The 25,517-nt window shown below is 40.0% G+C and overlaps 2 protein-coding genes across 7 annotated transcripts in view; both read left to right on the top strand.

Annotated features, from left to right (window-relative positions):
- Positions 1-17,331, top strand: part of ANKRD44 (ankyrin repeat domain 44) — a 130,521-nt gene extending 113,190 nt beyond the window's left edge. For 4 of the 6 annotated variants that reach the window (XM_083865224.1, XM_083865223.1, XM_083865225.1 and 1 more), the window contains 10 exons: positions 2,011-2,089; positions 3,118-3,235; positions 3,952-4,168; positions 4,809-4,896; positions 5,761-5,844; positions 7,036-7,181; positions 8,032-8,114; positions 9,266-9,348; positions 10,453-10,544; positions 12,696-17,331. In XM_083865224.1, the coding sequence (XP_083721350.1) occupies positions 2,011-2,089; positions 3,118-3,235; positions 3,952-4,168; positions 4,809-4,896; positions 5,761-5,844; positions 7,036-7,181; positions 8,032-8,114; positions 9,266-9,348; positions 10,453-10,544; positions 12,696-12,961 (1,256 nt within the window). In that variant the 3' untranslated portion in view covers positions 12,962-17,331. The remainder of the gene's footprint in view (positions 1-2,010; positions 2,090-3,117; positions 3,236-3,951; positions 4,169-4,808; positions 4,897-5,760; positions 5,845-7,035; positions 7,182-8,031; positions 8,115-9,265; positions 9,349-10,452; positions 10,545-12,695) is intronic. The other 2 variants (XM_083865227.1, XM_083865226.1) reach the window with 1 other exon arrangement.
- An 863-nt stretch (positions 17,332-18,194) lies between these two features.
- PGAP1 (post-GPI attachment to proteins inositol deacylase 1) overlaps positions 18,195-25,517 on the top strand; it is a 32,455-nt gene continuing 25,132 nt past the window's right edge. The window contains exons 1-3 of the mRNA XM_083865169.1: positions 18,195-18,318; positions 22,371-22,524; positions 25,170-25,345. Coding sequence (XP_083721295.1) covers positions 18,256-18,318; positions 22,371-22,524; positions 25,170-25,345 — 393 coding nt within the window. The 5' untranslated portion in view covers positions 18,195-18,255. The remainder of the gene's footprint in view (positions 18,319-22,370; positions 22,525-25,169; positions 25,346-25,517) is intronic.

Genomic DNA, 25,517 nt, shown 5'->3' with positions numbered 1-25,517 from the left:
ACCACTGTCGTGAATTTGAAAGCTTTCAATTGTCAGTTAAGTGCACTTCGGGTAAATATCCATTAAGACAACGTTTAGAAGCTTCCACTCAAGAGCTCTGTAGAGTTCTGTGGCAATTATCTCTGGAGTAAAGCTTCTACCAGCACCTACTCTAGACAGCTCCTTGCAATGTGATTTCCCTGCTGTGTTCCATAAGGAGTGTTTTAGCAAGGCCTGGTGCCACCTGCTGGGAACCCGGCCTGCAGCTGCTGCACATTCGGTGTCTGTGCTGCAGTGTGGGAGGTCAAGTGGTGTCTTTTGCGAAATCAAACAAGATTCTTGCTGAATTATTCCCTTGAGTGGCAGTGTGCATTTGCACACACAGAAGTGAGCACTTAGTTGCACATGCAGCGCTGTGCACTGGGAAGAAACAAGAAGGCAATTGTGTGCCCATGCCCTTAAACTTGTTTGCCCTCATTCCTTCTAATTACACCGGCACAATTGCTGAACACAGAGCTCAGGAGGCCTCAAGCGGTAGATTGGATGACAGAATTCTGCACATTTGTGTAGTAAAGGGATTTGTGACTGGAGTATAGAACTCACCTAATGAAGTGTTTCTTTTTTCTGTCTGTCCCCATGAAGGAATAGACTTCCTCTGACCTCATAACACAGAGAATTTCCTTTGCCTAAATGATCTGTTCCCTGTGTAATTTTATTACCACCAGCCTCTCCTCTGGCTAGCCTTGGGAATCCATTGCAAATGTTCCCCCAGTGTTAGGGTTGTGGGTCTGATGGCAAAACTGACATTCCCTGCAGGGTCTGTAATGCTTAGCAATCATTGGGTCAGTTCCTAGGGGTTTCTAGGGGGGTATCTATTCTAAAACTTGTTTACCAAAATCATTTTCACACATCTTTGTGAAGTTATGATTTCTCTTCCTCCTGCTGGCAGAAAGAACAGACCTTTATTTCCCTCTCCCCCCAAGCCAGTGAATCATCAGCCCTGCAGAACTGTTTACATGTTATGAATATATCATTACTTGGTGGTAAATAACTAAAAATGCCTTTTATTTTTCTGGGTGAATCAACTAAGATTATTTTTGGATGAGTAATTTAAATGTGATGATGTGCACCGGTTTCTCTGCCAGCATGATGTCACATAGGTGGTGTCCAAGGGTTTTGCCTCAGCCCACAGGGTGTAGGCAGTGTGAATGCATGACTTGCTGTGATAAGAACATAACGTATATCTACTGAGCACAGGAATTGTCTTTCAAAGGAGAAAATATCTATCTCTTCATCCCATGGAAGTCTGAAGCCTTAGAGCCAACTGACACACAGATGGGGTTCAGTGTCAGGCCCTACAAAATGTAGTAACTCAGAGCTGTTTCCTAGCAGCAATGGGTTACATAAAAAAACCAAAAACAACAAAACCCAAAAAACCTCCAAAATATCCTGCCCCCAGCAAAAACCAAACCAAAACCCCAAACACCACCAAACTCAAAGGTTTTTGCTAAGTCTTGTTTTTGCTAAAATGGATAAACTCAAAAGGAATTTTAGTCTCTGGTGTTATGTGCTTTTATGAATATGACATTTCTGCCATTGGTCATTCTTTGCAGATCTTTTGTTCATAGCAGCACTGAAGTACTCACTTGTACAATGCACATAAAATTAAGGAGCCTTGACAATGTACTTCCTACTGTGTTCCAGCCCTGAGCTCAGAAAGCCTTGCCTGCCTGCTCAGTCTGGGGGATTTTGGAATGCTGTCTGCTTTAGTAGAAATCTTCTCAGTAGTGAATATCGCAATCTCTGTTCTACTCATTTGGGATTTTTGCATCTAAGAAAACTAATCCTCATCTTTATGAGGTCAAGGAAAAAAAAGTTCACCATTTCACTGGCACAAGTTAAGTGAAAATTGGGGGAAAATTGATCTCTTATATGGTGGAGTATTTTCTGTGTTTATAAGGACATTTCTTATCCCTAAGCATTCCAGTGGAAAAGTACCTGAAATCAAACATAAGTTTTTTTCCTTTATAGTCATTAATGGCCATACACCTTGTTTACGGTTGTTGCTGGAGGTTGCAGACAACCCTGATGTGACAGACGCCAAAGGACAGTAAGTTTTCTTTGTGGGCTTTTTTTTTTTCAGCTCTGTAATTCAAATAGCATCTCATAGTTCTCACAAAAAATACTTATTTGAAACAGTGTATTTCCTGCCCTTCTTCTCGTAGAATTTGGCAGAGATTACAAAGTACACATTCAGTTGATATAAGCCATGTGGAAAGGACTAATCATTAATCTTAGCCTCTGCTTCATACTTTAAACAATCTTTTAAACGATCTTTTATAGATGTTGAGGGCCAGATTCAATAAAAAAATGAACAGGCTCCTGAGATGTTTCTATAGAGTCCTTTTCTTTCTAAAACATTGCTATTCTAGGGTTTATTTGGTACATTAGACTGGTGCAGTGGGACACAGTATTTATTTGAGGTTACACATGCATTTGAGATGTTCCTACAAAAACTTTACTGCTAGTTAAATGGAAGTTATAGAGGGAGAATAAGATATATTTTTAATGTGAAAATGTGAATGGTTTACAAAACTTACTTGGGATATCTGGAACATACAATGTTGTACATATAATGTCTGCACACTCCATTTTAAATGTTAAATTTAATTTTAAATTTAATTTTAAATGGTATTAGTATGCCTAAAAATAGATGGAGAATAGGTCTGTTTCAGAAACAAATGAAAGGCATAAATACTTTGGGTCACTGTCATCTTGGTAACTAGCAGGGACATGTATGCACAAGACTTGGTATTGTAAAACTCATGCGTCACTGGAGGTGACAGTAATTGTAGGTTATTAAGAGAACAGATTGTCTTGAATGGTGTTGCTCTGTAAATTGCTTACAAGGGGGTTTGTTACTATTTCAGTTGTGGCAGTTGATTGTAAAACATCTTAATAATTTCATACAAAAGGTCTTCACTCGGGTGCCATATGAATATAGGGAAAAGAACCAGGTCCATGGGTAGGAGTGGCAAGAAATGCAGGGCTTCCTGATTTCTCTGTGTAAGTTAGCAGGGACAAACAGTATGCCATTTTATAGCTGTGACTGCTCTGATTTTCTTTTTTTTCCCCTAGAACTCCACTAATGCTTGCAGTGGCATATGGGCACATTGATGCTGTTTCTTTATTACTTGAAAAAGAAGCATCTGTAGATGCAGCTGATCACCTGGGATGCACAGCTTTACATCGAGGGGTGACTTAATTTTTATAATCCTTTATTATTTGTTTTGCTGTGACCACAACTCACTTATAAGTACAGGGATATTTAAATCTAGAAACACTGTAAATTATTGGAAACATGACCAAGCATAATCTATGTGATGCAAAGCAAGACAGATCTTCTCTTAGTGATGCTTTGCTTTTATTTCACATTTGTGTTAATTAATTAGCCAAAATAATGATTAGATCAGTTTGTTTTGTTTTTTGGGTTTTTTTGTTTTTTGTTTTTTGTTTTTTGTTTTTTTTTGTTGTCTCTAGACACTTTCTAATAGCAATCATTATTCTTGTAACTGAGCAGCTTAAGAATTCTGAAAATAATTTCTTTGAAAGAACTGGCCAGTACTTACTTTCATTTTTCTTGGAATGGTGCAAGTAAGTCCTGTAAGTTTTTTCTAGAGGCAGTGAAACTTGAGGCAGGTGTAATCTTTTCTAGTCCAGCTTGACTAAGCTAGACTTTCCTAGCTAAGTCTAGCTTCTTACCCAAGGTGGAGCTGGTGCAAAGGATGATATTTATAGAGAACTTTATGATAACTGCAGTGGGCAGTTCAGCAGGTGAGCAAAGGGGCTCTCATCTCTGCCTGCTGAATCCCATCCACACCATTTCACCTTCACAGGCATCAATCACATGCCATATTTCCGGGGCAAGAGTCTGTGTTATGCCAACCTCTTTACTCATGTCTCTGTTACCAGATCATGACTGGGCATGAAGAATGTGTTCAGATGCTGTTAGAGAAAGAAGTCTCCATTTTGTGTAAGGATGCCAGAGGCAGGACACCTCTGCACTTTGCAGCAGCTCGAGGTCACGCCACGTGGCTGAGCGAGCTACTGCAGGTGGCACTTTCCGAGGAGGACTGCAGCCTGAAGGACAACCAGGGCTACACGCCCCTGCACTGGGCTTCTTACAATGGTAAGGCTCTCCCGGGGCAAGGGTGGCCTCAGATGTGGGGAAGAAATGAAGAGGCAAATTATCCTGTTTGCTGTCTGTAGTTAGCATTTGCTTTGTGCACCCTTCAGTTCAGAGGCTGGGGAAATTCCAGTGGTACCTCCCAGGGACTTGGTGGCTCATTTGCTCCAAGTCACAAGAGGCCAGGATGAAATTCTGGTTTTATTCATGTCCGTGCTGAAACTGATTTCTGTGTGACCAGGAATGCTCCTTTGTGCTCTTGGTGTGAGAGACCATGTGAATAGATGGATATTCTGAACCAAACTAATTATTCTAAACTGGATCATCTGAACTTGTTGCTTAATATAAGGATAAAGCTTCTCAGTATTGACATTTAAGCTTTGGATGTAATGCAACATACATGACATCAAATTAAAAAGAACTTTTTTCTTTCCTTTTTTCTCAATAAATGCTAATATTAGCCCAGATCTCTCTTGCTGCTGCCCTGAAATTTAAAAATCCACTGATTTATCCCGTAAGAGCTTATATATAGATTGTGTTCCACTTTGAACTTTAAAGTGTGGAATTCTAACCTGTGTAAGCCTAATATGAATTAAGTGAATTACCTGCTTTGTGCAACACTGAAATATCTGCTCTCTCACAGGTCATGAAAACTGCATAGAGGTACTATTGGAACAAAAACTTTTCCACAAGTTCTATGGTAATAGCTTCTCTCCATTGCACTGTGCTGTGTAAGTAGAAATCTCCAGTAACATCTGTGTCTTGCTTTAGGATATGTCTGCAGAAAGTAGCAGTATGAGAATAAAGCGAGCTTTTTTGGAAACTATTTGCATGAGCAAATAATTTTAAAGCTGATCACTTGAAATAAAATTCTTCATGGATGAAACATATTCTTTTAAATCAGAATTTATAGTAATAGCTTTGAAAAAAAATTCAGTATTCGTATTATTTTAAATGAGTATGCAATTCTCCAGCCTATTAAAATGTGTACAATTTAAACATGTGTGCAAATTTAAAATGAAAATAGCTTTTAATCCATTGTGGAAGTGTGTTAGCTATTTTGTGTGTCCGTTACTTTAGTAAATACTGTTCATTTTCATAAAGAAATGAGACAAATCAGCAAAACCCAGAAAAAGTATTAATTGATCGCGTCCATCAAATCAAAGTACTAAATGTGTGAGTTGGAAGAGATGTGGGTTTCAGTACGTTAAACATTAGAATAAATCTCTCTTCATTTAAGTGTCTATGGCTGAGTGCTTTCCAGGCCCAGGTGTGTTTAACATACAGACTAAGGATTTTAAGATATTAAGGTTTTAATCCTAGCTTTGTTCTGGACTTTGAAATTACCTTTGTGCATAGTGAATTAAGGATCAGCTTTGCTTTAGAGATGGAAATCCATCATGGCAGATACAGTTTGCTTAAATTGAGAGATGATGAATATGCAGAAGTATGACTAAAAGCATTAAGACAAAGGCATATTAGGGTAACTCAGAAATAACCACTAAGAAATATTAATGGAAAGTGAAGTAAACCGGTATTGGAAAGCAAAAAAATATGTAGACATGACCTTGTGAAAAATGCATTTTCTTTGGCAGAATCAATGATCATGAAAACTGTGCATCGCTACTCATCGGAGCCATTGACACCAGCATTGTCAATTGTGAAGATGACAAAGGAAGGTAATTGTTCCTTGAACAAATTGCATTTCATGACTCCATTTAGTATTTTTCATAGTTCTTTCTGAACCTCTGGCATTAATCCTTATCTTTTATGGTTGAGCTAAGACTTGTCATGCTGACTCTTTCAGACAGCACAGCACAGCTAAATGGTGTCTCACTTGAAGCAAGAATATGAAGTATTCAATGTCAGAGTATATATGAAAAAAATATAAAAGAAATGGTATTTTGTTTGTTTAGAACAGCTATAGCTATAGGCTGTTTCCCTGGACCCGTTTTCTTTGTTAAATGTTTAAACACATTTATCTTTGCTAAATGAAGTGGTACTATGTACATACAGAAAATATTTCATTAATAGTTTTCATGTTATGTTGGCATTCTCAGGGCACACAACTGAGAATATCTATTCAGCAAAATAAAACTATTACAGCAAGAGATGGGCATTCAGCCCAATCATTCATTGGTCACACTGAGAATCTCCTCACCATATATGTATATATTTAATTAAAATCGCTGAAATTCTAAAAAATGAACGCTCGTTGTTTTCTTTAATTAAAACAAATTTAATACCCTCAGTAATAGTGATTACTTAATTCTGTGAGGATTAGAGCACTTCACCTTTGCTGATAAGCAAAATAGGAGCAGCACTGAGCTGGGCTGTGTATCAACTATCTTTCATCTCTAGTAGCCACCCTTCAGACCCAAAATTCCAAAGAGCCACAGTGATTGAATTCCAGTGTCTATGTATTGTAGAAGCTGATAACCTTCAAAGTGGATTGAATTCCTTCTGCCTTTTATAGTACTCCAGTTACCTGTGGCTTGTTGCTGCATTATCTTTGACTACAATTCAAAGTATTTTAAATTTTTTGTAATAACAGATCAGTTCTTTTCTGATAGTCCTTCCCAACAGAGGCTTGCTTTAAAAGAAGGTAGAATAAGGACGAGGCTTTTCATGTTACAAAATATGGCCTGTTAAAATAAATAGGCTAATAAATAAATTCACAGTATCCTATCTCCATACTATCATATCCAACTTTGGAGACTGGAAATATTATTTAACTTACTTCAGCTGCTGCTACTACAACTTTCTTATGGTAATAACTCAAAAAATAAGATCTCTTGCAGTCAGAGGTGTTAGGGGAGGTGGGGATGTTGCCCTTCTTTAGCACAAGCCGTGTGTGTGTCGCTCCCCAGGACGCCCCTGCACGCCGCAGCCTTCGCCGACCACGTGGAGTGCCTGCAGCTGCTGCTGAGCCACAGCGCGCGGGTGAACGTCGCCGACCGCGCGGGCAGGACGCCGCTGATGATGGCCGCGCACGGCGGGCACCTGGGCGCCGTGGGTGAGTGCAGAGCGCAGCCCTGCCTGCCTGCCGCCCTCTGCTCCTGCAGTTCTGCCCTACACGGTGATCCCTGCCTTCCTGGGGACACCCAGCTAGGGAAATAGATTATGGGGAAAGTATCCTTCTGTAAGAGGATAGCTTTCCAGCCATTCAAAAATGATACTTCTTCTTCTTGGCAGTCTTGGTGAAGATTTGCAATAACAAATTTGAGTCTTACTTCCTCCCAAGAGCACACTGTAAAGAGCATAAGGGCAGTAGTAATTCTGTTCTCCTGTTTACTTCCTTGATTTTGAGGAGCAGTAAAGCTGCATGCGGGAAAAGATCATGAACCTTTTTCTGTCCTGTCTTACAAGAAGCCCCGTTCTTGAAAAGGCAGCTATCAGCAGGTGCTTTTTCTAGGCTAGACTATGTGCCACAGACATACAGATTGGGGACCTTATGGGCTTTGCACTATCCCTTTTTCTCTATCTTCAACAACACAGGCTTCACCCCAAGTTCTTTATATCCCCTTAGTCAAAACAGGATTTACAGTTGTTCTCAGGCAGAGGTGATTCCGGCAAAAAAGGCTGATCTGCAAATAGGGAAGTTCCTAAGTAAAATAAGACTGATACATGTTTGACAGTTTGGGGCACTACAAATGAGCTGTTAGCTCTGCATTTGCTTGCTGATTAACTGCACAAGATCAATCTGTTCTCATTCACTAATTTAATGATTATAAGGCTTACATCATGTTAAGACTTAATTGATTAGCATCTATGCACATGTATATTGAAATAGAAATTCTTTCCTCTCTTTTGACATGTTCATCTGCCCATCGGGTTTGTTCATTGATTTCTGCTCTACACCTCAGACTTTTTGGTGAACATTGCCAAGGCTGACCTGACATTAAAAGATAAGGAGTTGAACACATCTTTGCACTTGGCTAGCAGTAAAGTAAGTTGAAGACCTCTCTGTGCTTTAATTCTCATCACTCTGTATGAATATATGTGTGCATTTATGCTTACAGTTTTTTTTCTGCAATGGACATGTGGTGGTCAAAGTTGTGAAGGGAAAGGGAAAGTTGTTCCAAGCTTTTTCTCTAGTCTGTTTAAGTAATGTACTTTGAGAAATAGGGATGGCTCTTATGGCAGCTGAAACTTAAGTAAGTGACACTAAGAGAAGTAAAAGAAACCCTTTGAGGTTTTACTAGATAATCTCACTGTAAAAATGCTTAACAGGTTCCGTAACAAAGAAAAAAATTTTTTTTATTAAATCTCCAATTCCTGTGAAAGGAGCCCAATTCTTTTCCTTAACAAAGCAGGAGTGAAACTAGAGGTACTGATTAGGTGGATGATGGTGTCTCTTCCTAACCCTTCTTCCTCTTAATTCCATTTTCTACTGCTATTTCTGCAAGAAAAAATGCCCATGAGATTCTCTCTCCTGGGCCTTTTCTTTTGCTCCTATCCACTGATTGGATTCCAGTGTGATCATATTACTCCAGTTTCTGCAGACACATGAGTCTTGTGAATTCTCAAGGTCCTTCAGGCAGCTGTTCACCTGCCAGGACTGTAGGCTCAGCATCTGCAATTTGCTGTGCTGAAACAGGATCAGAAATAAGGCCTGGATCTGTATTGTTCCCAAAGTTCCATTGTTAGAGCTCTCTGACACTGAAGAGTTTTTGTAGTAGCTCATTAATAATACAGAAAGGCATTTAAATACCCATAAAGGGTGGTATTCGTTTCTGAGATGAAAGCATTCTCTGTCACTGTGCAGTTCTGATAAATCATCCACTGAACGCTCACTCAAGAGAAAACACAGCATGCTCTGAAAGCTGAGGAAGTGAATTCATATTTAATGAATGCAGGGTTGAAAGACAGGTGAATGTCTACATTTCTAAATGTGCTAAAACATTCCAGCAGTGGTGGTTCACAAATGGTATTTTAAGACTCGCTTAGTTCACCTTCTGCACAGTCTCACTGAGCAGCGTGTTTTATATTTCAAGCTGAGTTATTAAATTTCACTTTTATTATGTAACATTTCTTTTGCCTCAATTTCAAACTCCTCAACAAATTAACACTTTTGGTTTTTTTCTTCCCTGACTACAGGGTCATGAAAAATGTGCCTTGTTAATACTTGACAAGATCCAAGAACAGAGCCTTATTAATGCAAAAAATAATGCATTGCAGACGTAAGTATAGCTTGATCTTCTCAAGTTCAGTTGATTTACCAGAGTATTCCAGTTTACCGTTTCAAATTCATGTCTCAGATTACTTCATAGAACAGTAAAGTTAATTTCTGATTTTTTGGAATGCTTCCCTTGAAAAAAACCCAAATTGTATTGTATTCTCACTTTTAATTTTGATTCTGTTGATGCCATTTCTATGCATGATCTGGTGGAAAAATTATTTGAGGTTATTTATTTGAAGACTATATCAAAATGTCTATTAATTATGTGAATGTATGTAAGTATATCTCTAGCATTTTCTAGCTTTTTGAGCTTCACCTTAAATTTTAATAATTTATTTAGACTTACTTAGCATAAAGGTGGTACATGTAGCTCTCAGAAGGTTTTCTGGTGATATTTTATGTTCAACTTCTGCCCATAGCACATGTTATCAGCTGCAGTTGTTTATTGGCATGGAGGAATCCCACTATAGGAGATTTAACCATGAGCTCAGGTGGCGGATCACCTAGAGCTTGCAGAATAATTCATTCCATCGTATGAATGGAATGATTTTTTTTTCCCTTTTTTCCCCTCTTCCAATATGAAAAAGATTTTCCTGTCCTGCTAGCTGTCCCCAAACCCTGGGGCATTGGGTGTTGGGCCAGGAAAGGAGCAAAGCAATGGCTATTTTTAATTTTCAGCTGCTCTGCAGTAACAGAGATTAGCAATTGAGTATTCAAGGATAAAAAGGCAATACAATGATATTGAACAGCCTGTAGCAGCCAGAATTAAGGACAGGACACAGGCATTTCTTCAGTCTTGGATTCTTTTTCCTTTTAAACATCAATTGTGTGCTGCAAAGAATGCAAAAATGAGAACCTTTTAAAGAAAGTCTTTAGGCTGGAAAATATTAAGCAATCTTTGTGTGCTTGCACAAAAAATTCTTGTTTTATAAATGTGGAACATGATGGTTATTTCAAAGGCTGCAATAAAATTTAGTGTCTACGATATAATTCTAATGATCTGAGGAAGGAAACCATTCTCAGATACTGGGTATGCTTTAAGCATTGCCTAACTTTGTTTAGAAAATCTGTTGTAAACTGAAGTTGAATTGTTATGTTTTTGTAGACCTCTTCATATTGCTGCACGAAATGGCCTAAAGATGGTGGTTGAAGAATTGCTGGCCAAAGGGGCCTGTGTCCTGGCAGTAGATGAAAATGGTAAGTAAATTATACACTTTGACAGTCTTCAGTAGGACCCCACAGGTAATTTTACAACAGACTGAAGCAATAGACTTTAAAAGGTGATGATAGACTTCACTGATGCTTTTATCCTTCCAAGAACAGACAATGAGTTGTGTGAGTACCTATTAAAAAAAATAAATTTAAAAGATACTCTTTCTTTAGTATACAAATCTACTTTAAACATCACAGTGGTCCCTTTTACTGTTCATTTTGCATGTACTGTCAACAGCTAGTCTTTTTTAATGCCTGAGTGCAGTGGTAACTTGAATTTCCTAAACATGCAAGTGGCACCGGATAATTCTGACGCCTTGCAGAAGAATTAAGGATTTTGCATTCAATCAGCGCATGTTTTAATGGGTAGGAAGAAAACCATCAACATATGTTTGAGTGTGTCCCAGCTCATTCTGAGATCAAACCTTGCCAAGTATCTGACTTAATCTGAGATGCAATTAAATTACTGTTGTCTCATAAAATGCATAATTGGTTACTAAATTAAATAATTCTGTTTCAGACTTCAATGAAGTCCTTCCCTAAATTATAAGGAACCATAGAGGGGGTGATTCTACAATTACAGTTTTTAAAAATATCTTCCTGAAATAGGTTGGTCTTTCTTACAATACTAACTTCATGGCATTAATGTAACAATTGGGTACCTCCATCTTTCCGTATCTGTAAAGTAACAATAAATAAAGTAACTACTCACCCATCATTGCAAGACATTTGAGATCTATGGATGAAAAGAACTGAGTGGTATTTACTATAATCCAAATACTTAGCTATAGTTGCATGAATGAGTTCCACAAAAGTCATCTGAATCTAACCTCACTTTAGAAATAGAGGACAGTAAAACAGTAAAATGAACCAGACTAACTTCTAACCACAGATTTTATCCCTAAAACATTACATATAGGTCCAGCTAATTTGTCTGTAACAAATGGCAATTAAGTTTAAATTTTATACACATTTAGTTTTCCTAGGAACAGCATGCACAATTTAAAAGAGAGAAGTTCAAATAGAATCTTAGTGTACTTACAGATCTAAAGAATATTAACACTTGGAACACACAGAACTATCATGGAAGAGGAAATGCACTGACTGCAATCAGTGCTTAAATGTGGATATTTTGCAACAAAACTGTATTCACTTTTTGCCCACCATATTAATCTGTGCTGCAGATCTTGGCTTCTTCAAGGCAGTAGGTACCAGAAGTGGCCACTGCCTCAGTTACAATTGCTGCAGTGCTGAAGATTTAACCACCTGCAAAAGAATTTTTCAGCTCTTAGTGTAAAAGGAGGATTTGTTGGAAAGTGCTGGAGTTCTGCACAGCAGCCTGTAAAATGTATAGACAGTAAGTGTAATGAGCACACTGGCTTCCATGGCTCATGTACGTGAAGAGCTGCTTTAGGGCAGTGCTTGGACAGGAGCCAAGTTAAACTGCAGTGAAGACAAGCTTTAATAGCTTCCCAGTCCTTCGTTTGACTGACACTGGAGTTACATTAACTCTGTATTTGAACTGTATGCCATGCTTGCTGATATACAGCTACTATTCTTCTAACACAATGTAATTTGGGTAACTGAACATCCATGTAGTCACACCTGCTATCCATGTACCCCCTGCACTGGTCTAATTCTTTTATAATTTAATTCCTAAATAAACTACTTGCCCAGTTGAGTAGGTACTCAACCGATTAATCTTTAAATTGTTTGCTTATTAAACCAATTTTTTTTTAAACTAATCTCTTTCATGTTTAATGAAAGTTGTTGTTCTCAGAATGAGAGTTGTTCATACACACAGAAACCTTTGCTGGTTTCTGTCCGTGTTGCTGTACCCCCTGTGTTCTGTACTGGCCATGCTGTCTGTGCTGTAGAACTGTTCAGCGAGTGCTTGGATTGACCTGGTGCAGTGTTTGCTGCCTGGTTTCACACAAGCAGTGCTGCTTGTGGTCCCGGTGACTGCAGTGCCCCCAGTGTCTCTCCTGGCATGTCCCGTGTGAGTAACACGCCCGTTGCCTGGCATGTGTAACCCCATCCACGTCCCCACAGTGTCCCTAGAGATGTACCTGAGGAATGCGGGGTGCCCCGGGTGCCCTCAGTACTAACCGTTGCCTTGTCTGCGTTTGTGCCCAGGTCATACGCCAGCCCTGGCTTGTGCTCCTAACAAAGACGTGGCTGACTGCCTGGCACTCATTTTGGCTACCATGATGCCTTTTTCTCCCTCCAGTTCAGTGACGGCTTTCAACTTCGCTTGTTTTAAAAAAGACAATTTGGGCAGGACACACCTCTGCGATGGCTCCGCTATGGGCAGCATTAACTCGTACAATAAGCCCTTGAGTAATAACATAGGAACAGAGGATGGGTACAATGAAAATGATTCGGATTCTGAAACATTTTGACTCATTGGTATTAGAAAGCTTTTTTCCTTGTTATTTCATTTCAGCTTTAATTTTTGTCTTTTTAAACAGCTTAAATCCCACAGTTATATTCTTAACGATTATTCTTGAGAAGCAGCTATTGAGACATTTGTAGTGTTGATGAGAATCAAGCCTTTAAAAAACAAAATTAGAGGGATTTTCTGAACATATTCCTATTAGCAGTTCTGCAGCTTTTCAGTCTCCTGATGTTTTCTTTAGGCCCAAAGTGCCCCTATGGAAAGTCTCTACCTCTTATTTTAAGTAGAAAGAAAATGCCTTTTTTCTTTTTGACAGCACAAATAAACAGGGAATCTGTTTGTAAAGAATTCTTTCATGTTTTAGCTGCACCTTTAGTACACAATCCTATTTCCAGCATAGCCTTCACAGATTGGACCATCACCCCTTTCCTACATTTGTCTGTTTCCTGCTTCCAGCGGCTCTGTTAATTAGATAATTTTTTTACATGAACCAAAGGTCAAGTTGTAATCTTAACACTGCCTGTATTACTTTTCTACAGGAAATGAAACCTTTTACATTCTGCCTGTATTAAGCACTTAAACGTACATAAGGCACTTTTTACAGTTCTTAAGTTGCAGTACACAATTAGAAAAATGTAGTTGTTAACTCTTAAGGCCAAATTCTGCCCCTCTCACCATATTTTCCCATGAACATCACTTCTGTAAAATGCTAATCACTTGGCCCTTTTTTGTTTTTCGATTCAGCACAAATGTGTATGGTTTATTTGCACTACAGAATTAGGGTCATTAGATGTTTCTGTCACCTGAGCCATTAATCATGAATCCAGTACCAGAAAAAGAAAAGGGGAGAGGGGGAGAAATCAGGTGTAGACAAAGGTGTATGTAAAAGTTTGTAATGATTTGCCAACTTAAATGGCACTTTTTTTCCTTTTCTATGGTTAAATTTTTACTGTAAACAGTATTGAATTTTAAAATACTTTTGCCCATGTTTGGATTAACAGAGCAAAGGTAAAGCAATGAAAGCGTAACACCAAAAGGTGAAATACCAAACACCAGAAACATACCAGTGTACCCTGCAGGGGACCAGAGATAGATGCTAAAAAGCCTTTTGTCACCAGCTTTTAAAGCAGTGTCAACTTTGTGAATATGTTTACTCCTTCTGCCAAAGTTTCTAGGTCAAATGGACCCCGACCCTCCTCTGCAACAGATGTACAAAAGGAAGAATGAGACTTTGTAAACAAAAACAAAAAAAACGCAAACAAAAAACTATCATGAACTAACCAGCCGTACCAAGAGGACCAAAATGCTTCAGTAATTAAATTGAAGACTTTGCTACTTTTATTTTTTTCTTCAAATGTGAGTGACATAATGAAGTAGTTTTTTCTAAATGATAAAAATATAAACTTTTGAGGTAATAGTAGTCTTGGCTGAATTTTACATTTTATGACACAGGTTTCAAGTTGACATTTTTAACTGATGATGTGTTGACCACAAGTGGACTTTTTTTTCCAGACTTAAGAATATGTTCATATACTTTTAATGTAAATGTGTTTCTATTTATTTGAAATGAAACAAATGCCCAGGAAAAATAACTATGGCTTGTTCTCCTAGTTAGCATTCATGCATACTGAAATGAAATGTGAATCTGGCAAGACTGAGGGCCTGAGGAGCAAAAGGAAAGGTGGATGCACTCTGGGAGAGTGCCCATCTTGTTTGGAATGCAAAGGTCCACCGGCTGTGTTGGGAAAAAGCAGAAAGCAAAACACCTTCCTTTATTTAAGAGCTTAAGAAAGGGATCCAGCCCCTTGGCAGACAGGTGAGAAAACCCACACAGCTGTGGCAGAGCGTGGACTCAGGTGTTCTGTCGTTCCCACTCAGCTTGTCTCAGGCCTGTGTCTGTGCTGGCAGGGTGAGAGGAGCTTCCTTGGTGCTCGCTTTTGGCAGGGGAAAGGAAAAGTAAGGATTGGAATTTTAATTGCAGTTTTTAGCCCTGTTCTGCTGAACTGTTGAAAATCTATTGGCAGATTTCAGTTCTTTAATTAGGAAAAAATATTTATATGTTACATTTATTTTGCCTCACTAAAATTGAGTATTTTTCCCTTGAACATTAGCAGTTTTCCAAAGTTTACAACAAAAAACCCCTCTTTTCTCTCAACTCTGTAGTTTCTACAGTAGAATGACAGAGAACCTGAAACCTTGGTTTTCTCCTCAGAAATAGCACCAAATAACATTTTAATTGATTTTTCTCAACATTTTTGCTTTTAAAAGTTGCAGAATAGCAATAACCACCTTACTTAATACACTGAAAATAAGAGGAGAGATCAATTCTTAAAATTTTCAGTGATGCCTTTTCTAAAATGAATAGTAATCCCAAATTTTGGGTGTTTTTATGTGGAAGGATGGCATTGAAAACAAACATATGGGAAATAGCTGCCACCTAACAGCAGAATCAGCATTTTAATCTTATTTTAAGCAGAAATGTAGGCAGGCTCCTTGGCAGGATTAATTGTAAGTCTCACCCTGAAATACAGAAAATTACACTGTCCTACATGACAGTGCTTCATTAAGAGAAAACCAGCCCTTTTTATAAAAAGTTGTTATATTATTTTAAGCAGCCATTTTAAAAGTTTCAGTATTTTTACCTGCTACCATACAGTTACCAAAACTCGTTCTAATCGCGATACCTCGTAACACTGGTAATTGTGCAGTGCAACAGCTGCTGCCTCTTAGTGCATCCCAGAAGCAGAGGTGATTTATTTCTGAGTCACACTGGTCCTTCCAGGAACCAAATCTAACCTTTGCCCATGAAAAACCCTACAATGCTGTCGGGATGCAGCATTCCAAAAAGCACAGGAGCATAGGCTGTGCTGGCACCTCCAGGGCACTGCACAGGTTGTTTTGAGGGTGCTGGATTTCGGAGGAAAACTGCCACGAGCGAGACACTCGGTAGTGCTCAGTGTTGGCCTGTCCCGTATCTCACGTGAGTTACCAGAATCCCTTTTTTTTTGTATGCTAGCACATTAACCTGTAATTTATCACATGTAGGAATAAACGTGTAGTTTAGGGCAGGTATTGAAGCATGGGGGTAATGTTACTCTTGTAAATAATCTCCTTGCCTTTCTGTGGACTTCTTACAAGAGTAATCATACAGAATTGTTGCACTTAACCCTGGATCCTGCAGCTTACAGTACGTGGGCAGTTTCTGTGTGTGCGCCCAGCAGAGGACACTCGGGGAGGGGCACTCCCTGCCCAGGGGTATTGGCAGGATCGTTTCATCCTGTATTTTAACCACAGCTGCAGGTGGGATCCAGAGCAGGAAGGGCTCCCAAGCCTCTCTCATAAATACCGAGTTACAACCTCCGGACTGCCTGAAATTGCTGTGAAATAGCTCAGGGGATTTCTGTTCATTGCTACTAAAAGGGCACCATAATGTGTTTGGTACTTTTATGCAGTCAACAACTGCCAGGTTATTGAATTAGAACAAACACATGAAATGAATTGTTTATCCATTGTACTGTTGAGAAACTTGGTTATGTATTTGAGGATGATTTAAAAAAAAAATTGTGATTTTTATTCTTAGTCATGTAAGAAATATTAGAGTGCCTTTTTATATTTGTGTATAATGGCAATGTTTTGTGAAACTTGTCTTTTTTTTTTTTTCATTTGAGTGTTATAAAAGCAATATATTACCAGTAAATTTTCATTTCAGACCTTCTTTGAATGTATAAAGTGTTTCTTCTTTTCATATGTTCTACCTGCATTGAAATGAAAATTAATATGCTAAATTTCTATAGGAATAATGTATAATTTTTGCAGTGCTGAAAATGCTTTCTTATTACACAAAAAGTAAACTTAGGTCAGTGTTATAGGAAAGGGCGTTTTAAACTAGTGACAATCTTGAGTGTGTGTATAAAATGTAATTTTATGCATTTCTTATGCAGTGATCGACATATTAAAGCCAATATCTTATGTTTTGTAGGTTTTGTCTTATATTTTATGCTTTAGCATGTGCAATATATCTTTACAAACCATGGTGATATGCATCTGGTGCCAGTGTTATATTTTGCATAACATTTGTAATAAACTATATAAAACATTGTTTGATGGTTTCGGTGGGGTTTTGTCGGTATTGTTTGCTTTTGTAACTTGAAGTTTAAGGACTTGGGTAGATGTCACATATGAAATGAGGAAAAAAAAACTAAATTCATTGAATGACTTGGAATTCAACCTGAATCTTCTCAAGCACAGTTTAGTAACTTTTTAAACTACTGAATGCTGTATTAATGTAATAAAGAACCCTAACTGTAAACCGCTATTGCAATGCATTCAGATGGTTATTTTTACAAATAAAAATGGTACAAATACAGTGGAAAACTGAGTAAATTTGGTTTCTTTTGGGGGAGCCGGGGAGACTTAAGTATTTAGCAGTGAAGATGAAAATGCAACTATTTCCTACTTCCCTCATATATAAATACCCCTTGCCGTAGAAATCTGATTTTGCTTTCTCTTTAGATTTGTGGAAGGTGGAGGAACAAAATAAACCACCACAGTACTTTTTTTTTTTTTTTTTTTTTTTTTTTTTTTTCCTTCAATCATTAAATACTTCACCGTTTTCCCTGGTGAGCACCACCCGCACTGCTGGGTGTGCCCTGCAGCGGGCTGGGGCAGCAGTCCCACAGGGACTAAAATGCAGCAGAGAGCTTCAAGATAGCGATAGCAAGGTGTTTACAGCAAACAAACAAAACCCACAAAATGGAAAAGAAACCCAAAACCCAATCCCCACTAGGGCTTTTTAGGCGATGAGTGCCAGCAGCTTTATGGACGTTTATCAGTGAACCGCTCCCCGCAGGGCAGGGTCCGTGCCCAGCTCCCCTCCCGGCCGCGTTCCCTCCCGGCCCCGCTCCCCTCACAGCCCCGCTCCCTCCCGGCCCCGGCGCCGCGCCCTCCCCATCATGGCGGACGCGCCGTCCCCGCGAGCCGCGACATGGCGGGCGGGCCCCTCGGCCCCGCGGCCGCCCGACCTCCCCAACATGGCGGCGGTCCCCTGGCGCCGGCGGCGGGCAGGTTGAGGCGCCGGCCCGGCCGCCCTCCCGCTCCGCCCCCCGGGCGGCGGCGCTCCCGCCCCGCCCCGCCCCGCCCCGCCGTGCCCGTGAGCGCGGGGAGCCCGCGGGGAGCAGCGCTCCTCTCCGCTCCGCTCCGCGGGGGGCCATGGGGCGGGCGGGCCGCCGGCTGCCCGCGCTGGCCGCGCTCTTGTACGGGGCGCTGGCGGCCCTGGTGCTGCTGGGCGTGCGGGACGTGATGTTCCTCTACGAAGACAACCGGTGCAGCATGACCTACATGTACGAGTACCCCGAGTACCTGGTGAGTGCGGCGGGTGTAACAGGTGGGACCTGCCGCTCCCGGGGCGTTGCCGCTGCCGGAGCCCGGAGCCTGAGGCGCGGCTCCCCGGGGAGGAGAGCAGCCCTAACGGGGGTTCTCCGCCGAGCCGGAGCAGAGGGCGGTAAATGGGGCGCGGGAGCGGGGCCGGGCCGGCAGGACGCGCTGCTGTGCCCGTGGCGTGTGGCGGTGCCCCTGGGGAGAGGGAGGGCGGTGAGGAGCTGCCCACCTGTAACCCGCGGGCCGTTCCGTGCTGCCGGCCGGGCAGAGCTGCCCGCTCCTGGAGGGACCTGTGGCTATGGGAGCCGGGGGCTCACGCAGGTAGGTGCTGGCCGGGGAGGAGGCTGGGCCGGCTCCTCTGGCGGCGCTGCCCGTGCCCAGGAGGCCGAACCTTGCACTTCACGGCCCTTTTCGTGACTCTGTGGTGTGGAGTAACCGAGGTGTCAAAAAAGCGCATAACTGAGCCTTGACTCTGTGTTTCTCAGGGTGGTGAACAGTGGTGCAGAGTCCTCTGAGTGAGCACTTTGGAGGTGGCGTGTCCCACGGTGCCCACGGGGGAGTTTGTGAATCCCTCTGAGGTCCCTCTGGTTTGCTGACAGAGCCTTGTAGAAATCCCTTTGAAAACCTGGGATCAGTTTGAGGGAGGGGACTGCCCCTGGAACCGATGTTTTCCACATGCTATTTTGGCTTAGTAGTGGCAGTAATGCATATTTGTAAGTTTACTGCTAATGTTTACACCATGCAGTTGTTAGAAAACAATTTCCCTTTTTGATAGTAGTTCTCACTACAGCATTTTTTCTACTAAAAGCATAATTGCTTTACTTCTGAACGTTCGTTTTTTCATTATCTAAGATCTACTCAGTGTTGGAGAAAATAGTAATTATTCTAAATAACAGTTCAGAAGTAGGTTGCAAGCCGGCTTGCGCAGTAAAGAAGATCTGAAAGCAAAGTTTCAATATCTAAATTCATAAAGAGGCAGAAAGTTATTTTTTGGATCTATTAACCTTCATTTGCTAACCTTGATTATAGCCATCTCAGCCTACAAAGGAGGAACTTGGTGTGGCCACAGGGATTGTTTTGCCAGTGCTGTCGAGCAAATTCATTTAAGCAGTTATAAATACTTAAATACTATGCAGCAAGTTTTCAGATCTCCTGGCAGCCAGAACCTACTTCAGCTTCAATCTGAAGCCAACCAACAGAAAGTTACTGGCAAAATCTGTGAGATGTTATTGGCGGGTGCCTGAAACTCTTGTCTGCCACCGCATCTTTTGTCTTTACTCATTATGTAAGGGCTGAAGCGCCAGGCTTCCTTAGACGGGATGCAAGGCTGAAAGGTGAGCGGTGGTTCCCTGCAGGAGATGCAAGTCACAGCTGGCTGTGTTGCCCTCTGGAATTCGTTTTCTGAGTAATCACTTTTAGCATGCAGAAAACAGTACTTTGGGCTGTGGGGGCAAACTGTGAATTCGTTCGGGTTTGCTAAGGTGTTGTACTTTACAAGTAGCTTTTTATTGTTGGAGGTGTTGGTAGTTTGTGTAGTGCTGCCTTCACTAGGACATCCCAGGGTGGTAGTTTCAGACGGGAGGTACCTGTTCTTGCTTCCGCATTGGTATCACATTACAAAGCAAATAACTCCTAGAGCAATTAAACAAGAAGTTTAATTTCTTTTGTCTGTCAGGGTGGGTTAGGCTCAGAGTCAGTAATTGATCATCTTTTTTTGCATGAGTTTTAGAATGGCAGTGTTTAAATTTAACCTGCCCTTGTCCTGTTCATCAGTACTTGGCAAGAGATTCAGAAGTTAGTAATGAGGACTTGTTCATATAAACCTAATTTCTTACGGAACCAGGGTGAAAAACGAAGCCTGCACTGACATTGTAAAAAGTTGCTGTAGCTTGCTACAACTGATTATAGAAGCAGTGTCTTGGGAATCCACAGTTTAAACCCACTGTCATGGAACGTGAATGTCTCTTTTCCTTTGGAGTTATACATTGCCATTTTGTTATAAGATTTAGATACTGTGATTTACAAAAAAAACCCCAACCCCCTCATTATTTTGACAATACAATTCTCCTGAGCTGTGTGGGGTTTTGTGTTTGACATTGCCCCAAGGAAGAACAGCGTGTTAATTTTATGTTCCGTAAAAGTTTTTGAAAAGAGAATGAACCAGGAAGTTTCTGTGGATGAACAGTTGATTTGATCTGTCAGGAACTCACATAGGCACATCCTGATGACACTCTTAGTTTAGTAATGGGAAATGCTGAAGGTTTTTTCACATATTTTTGAAAGCCTTTGCAAGAGGAGCAGCAGAAAGGAATGAGAATGGGACAGTGAGGTCAGTGAAGCTGGAAAGGCAGGATGATGAAGAAAGGGAAAAGACCCAAGGATGACCTGAAGACATGAGCCCTGAATGAAGCTTACATTTTCTTGTTCTCAGTGAAAGAATTTAACTTGCACTCTCTATCGTGTTAATGAATCAAGATAATTAAAATACTGTAAATAATACACACACATAGATATATCTCATAAAATAGAGATGAATATGTATATATAAAACATAATGAAAGTAGTTTGCAAATAACCAATATACACAAAAAAATTTGAAGGCCAAAGCAGAAAGAAAATAGAGGAGAGATAGAGAAGAACAGGGGAAGGGAAGGAGTGTGGGGGCACAGAATTAAAGCTAAATCACCTTTATGGTAGATGCAGCTGAGAGAAAACAATAAATTATTTGAATTGAAGATGCTTCTGTTTCAGGGAAGCAGTTAAGAGAGACTTTACAGGAGATTTCTGATATGAAACTGAGTCTAGTCTTGACCTTATTCTGTAAAACTGTTTCTTTAAAATATAAATTACACCTTAATACATTTATTTTTGCATTATCTTCTTTTTCTTTCAATTGTTGTAACATAATTAAAGAAACATTGGAACGAGTGTATTTGCACTCACCAAAATTTTAAAACTCTGTATCTTAGAAACTCGGAGCTATAAACCAACCAAACTAACCAACCTCTATGCAAGTGTTAAACCAAAATAGTAGTAAACAAGAACACATTTAATTAAGACAGTGCCATATGACTCTAAGAGATTGACTTACTGGTGTAAGATTAATCCTCACCTAGCCCTTGGGATCAAAGAGATCTTGTTATTTTCTCTTTAGGAATCCTAATCCTGTGAATTAGATGTGTGCTAGGCTAAGGGGTAACTTGTTTGTGTCTTTAGCACAAGAAATACAGCCTTCTTTAAAGTGACAGCTGACACGTACGTTAGACCTTGAGTTGTTACAGAGCCTGGTGGTTTGTCAGACCACAAAGCCAGCTCTGAAAATGAAACAGAAAAAGCCTGCAGGTACCACAGGTTTGTTTTTTCTGCTGGGCCGTACCGAGGTGGTTACTGCTGTTTAAACTCGCACTGCAGGTGACATCTCTGTAAAAACCAGCCAAGAGAATTCCCACGGCATCTGTAGTTTACCCTGAGGTAACAGGTGTCATCTCAGCCACCCACATCACACTGCTCTCGGGTTTAGCTCTCCTATCCTTGTTCTGAGATCCAGGGCATTGCAAAGGATTCCAGAGCCATTCTGGTGCATCAGTACTTAGCATCACTCACATGCCCCAGTGTCTGGTCTCAGCTTCTCCTATCCTGGGAGAATTGGTGGGGTTTTGACATGCCTTTTTTATTTCCTCTCTCCCTCCCTGTATTATAAGGCTGGATTTACTTTATGAATGTGCAGTTTTGATAGATACATAATTGCATTCATTTGCATTTGATTTGTTTCAAAGCTAGTTGAAGCTAATCACTGTTTAGAGTAAGTAACTGCAGCCAATCATTATGCCCAGTAATACTCACTTAAACAGTTTGTTTGATATTCCATTTTTGATTAGCTTTTTTAAAAGCCAAAACCAGTTTTTCATTCTGTAATTTACAACCATAAAAATAAAACCACATGAGCCAGATCATTTAAATGGCTGGACAGCCACTGTATTTTCCTTTTTGTAACACTATAAACAAGCTGTTTGTTTTCTCTTTGACTTTTGCAATAGAAAATAAAATTACCCAAGAAAACAGCCAGGCGATACCCAGCGTATGAGCTGTATCTCTATGGGGAAGGGAACTATGCTGAAGAAAACAAAAATCTCCTCTTGACAGGAATTCCAGTTCTCTTTCTTCCCGGGAACGCTGGCAGTTACAAACAAGGTAAGTGAGTGTTTAGCTGAGTTCTAGCTTTGTTACGAAAAAGCTGTCAGATTTGTGCATTAGGTAGTTTTCTGTTTGAAATAATACCAGATAGAGTTATAATGGTTGATCGTATTAGTCTGTTTAATTTCAAGCAGCCAGAGTACATGATTTTTGTTTGAAATCAGTCAAATGGTTAAGCTGTAATATTTCTCTGGAGCAAGCCTTTTGGAAGCCAGAAACAGTACGGTTTATGCTCTCCTCTGGCAGCACAACACCCTTGCTGGACTTTTGATTACAAATATCTAGTTGGTTTTGATTTGAGCAATGTTTAATGCATTAAATGCCAAATAAAACACAACCTGAATTTGATTAGGAGAAACTGAAGCATCTGTCATCTGTGATGTAAAGGAATTACATGCTGTAGAAGTCAGCATTGTCTAAGCTTGCCCTCTAGCTTCATTATTCCTCACATCTTTATATGGTGGTGTTTTTTCCTTAACATCACCTTCCCACTTTACATGTAGCCTCTTTTGTTTTCCCTCTTACATTTCTAGACTCCAGATGAAAAGCAGAAATAGTTTTAAAGCATTTTTATTTTTTCATTCTGAATACCAAAGCTAATGGTACATGAAATTTTATGTTTCAGTGTTTACTTTGGTACCTGCTATTCCTTCCAGTCTGGATTTGTCAGACTGATATTTTTGTTCCCTAAAATGTGCTTGAAACAGTAAATAACACTCTCATGATGTTAGAAAATGGATGTGGGTGTGTGGGGAAAACCAGCAGTCTGAACCCTGATGTCTTACTGTGATAATTTTTTTCTTACATTAGCTCTAAACTTGATGATTAAATTACCTGATTTGAGAGAACCTTTACAGAGCTGGGTTTTTTTGAGAATGTACTTGCTTAGCTTATAACAGTGTAAAATATTTTACTGATTAGTACTTTCAGAAAACCCATACAGACTTCCAGGCACAATAGCATCCAAAGATGATTACAAACATAATGATTATGAGGGGTGCCATATGGATTTTGGTGATTGTGCATCAAATATTGCAAATCTGTGAATTAATGCTGTCTCTAAACACATGGCAGTACATCACTATGCAGGAAATAGAATGGTACTCTCAGGGCATTTTAGGAACCAAAAGGAAATAGCTGAAGAACAAACAAACAAACTAGGTGAATAGAAGTACTGTATGCTATAGGAGCAATAAATATTTCAGTAATGTTCTTTTTGGAATGGATTTAGGGAGACTGGCAATACATCATCTGTACATTAAGCAAAGCTTTTGTTAAGATTAATTCATATTAATTCATACTTTGTTCAGAATTTATTGTGAGATAACACAATTTTATTCTGATGACTAGATGAGCAGAGAAAATGTTGCTATTGTAATTTTCATAGTTGTTTAAAATATACTCATATTTGCTGAGCAATGAAGATGGGTGCTGCTGCTGCCTTTGCTGGCCTTGTTATTTTCACAGAACCATTTAGGTTGGAAAGGACCTTTAACATCATGGAATGCAAGCATTAACCCAGCACTGCCAAGCCCACCACTGAGCCATGACTGCCCCATCTATACAGGTTTTAAATGCCTCCAGGGGTGGCTACTCCACCACCAACTTGGGCAGCAAGTTCTAATGTCTGACCATCCTTTTGGGGAAGAAACATTTCCTAAGATCCAATATAAATGTCCCCCTGGTGCAACTTGAGGTCATTTCCTCTTTTCTTTCACTTGAAAGAAGAGGCTCACTCACAACTCACCTTCAGGAAGTTGTGATGTGTTACAGGCACTTTTGAAATGTTAATTTATCATCTCTCATGAGCACTAAAATTAAATTTGTAAAACGTACAAAATTCAGACTTTGAGTAAAAGATGATCTGAGAAGGAAAGTTCTGCAGTTCTCTCAACCTGTTGGTACTCTAGGAGAATCTTGCTTCTGTGTGCTGGTTTTGGGCAGACCTTTATGGCCATCATTTGTTATTTTATATAGGCAGTTTTGGGACTTTCTCTTCTATTTTTTTCTTTTGCTACCATGCCTTCTTACTTGCAGCTGTTACTGTTCCCATCCTGCACTGTCTCCATGGAAACTCGGGGTCAATCCTGCGCACAAAAGGCTGTATTAAATGGTAGCCAGGGTTAGACAGGAAAGACAGGTCAGAAGCAAGACCTTGGAAAGTGAACATTTTCTCATTGGAGGTTTCAGATGGACAAGTGTCCTTTAGGGCTTGGTTTTGCAATCCCCCATACTTATCTTAGTTTTATCTGGGAATGTTGTCTTAGAGATGATGGTCTTCAAAGGAGTTGTAGGAAAGCCTAGCAGTAGGACTGCCTCTACAGTTGAAATCAAGAATGCTTTCTTCTCCTGCTGGAAATTTGAAGAAGGTGCAAATGAGATGAGAAAAGCAGCCCTAAGGTGGAGGAATATAATCCTTGATCCTTGCATAAATTTATTTTCAACAAGAAATACCCTTGTTGTCAGCAGTAAGCTGAAAAGAGATGATTTGATTTAGAATGTCTTTTATAAATGACTTGAGGTGAACAATGGATTTAATGTATTTGTTTCATAATTGATTATATGTTTATGTGTTTTTCTGCTAAAATGGTGCTAAGCAGTGGCTGTTGGAGTGTTCTAATTGATGTGGTTTCTTTTTGTAGTACGTTCTCTTGGCTCCATTGCACTTAGAAAAGCAGAAGATGTTGACTTCAAGTATCATTTTAATTTCTTCAGTGTCAACTTTAATGAGGAGTTGGTTGCATTGTATGGTGGTAGCCTGCAACGACAGACCAAGTTTGTGCATGAGTGCATAAAAGTAATTCTTAAGTTGTACAGGGTAAGTAGTGACATGTGCTGAGTAATGGACTTCCACCTGGGAATGGAATTCTGGGCTGCCTTTCCTGCTGATGCATAGGGGAGGGAGACTTTATAATGTGTGACTTTATAATAATATTTGAAGGTGATGATAATGCAATAGGGAATTGTTTTTTCTCTAACAGATGTTTAGT

This window comes from Zosterops lateralis, assembly GCF_965231275.1.
Source record: "Zosterops lateralis genome assembly, chromosome: 7".
Lineage (NCBI taxonomy): Eukaryota > Metazoa > Chordata > Aves > Passeriformes > Zosteropidae > Zosterops > Zosterops lateralis.
Note: the sequence above shows the minus strand (reverse complement) of the source record. Positions and strands in the feature narration are given on the sequence as shown.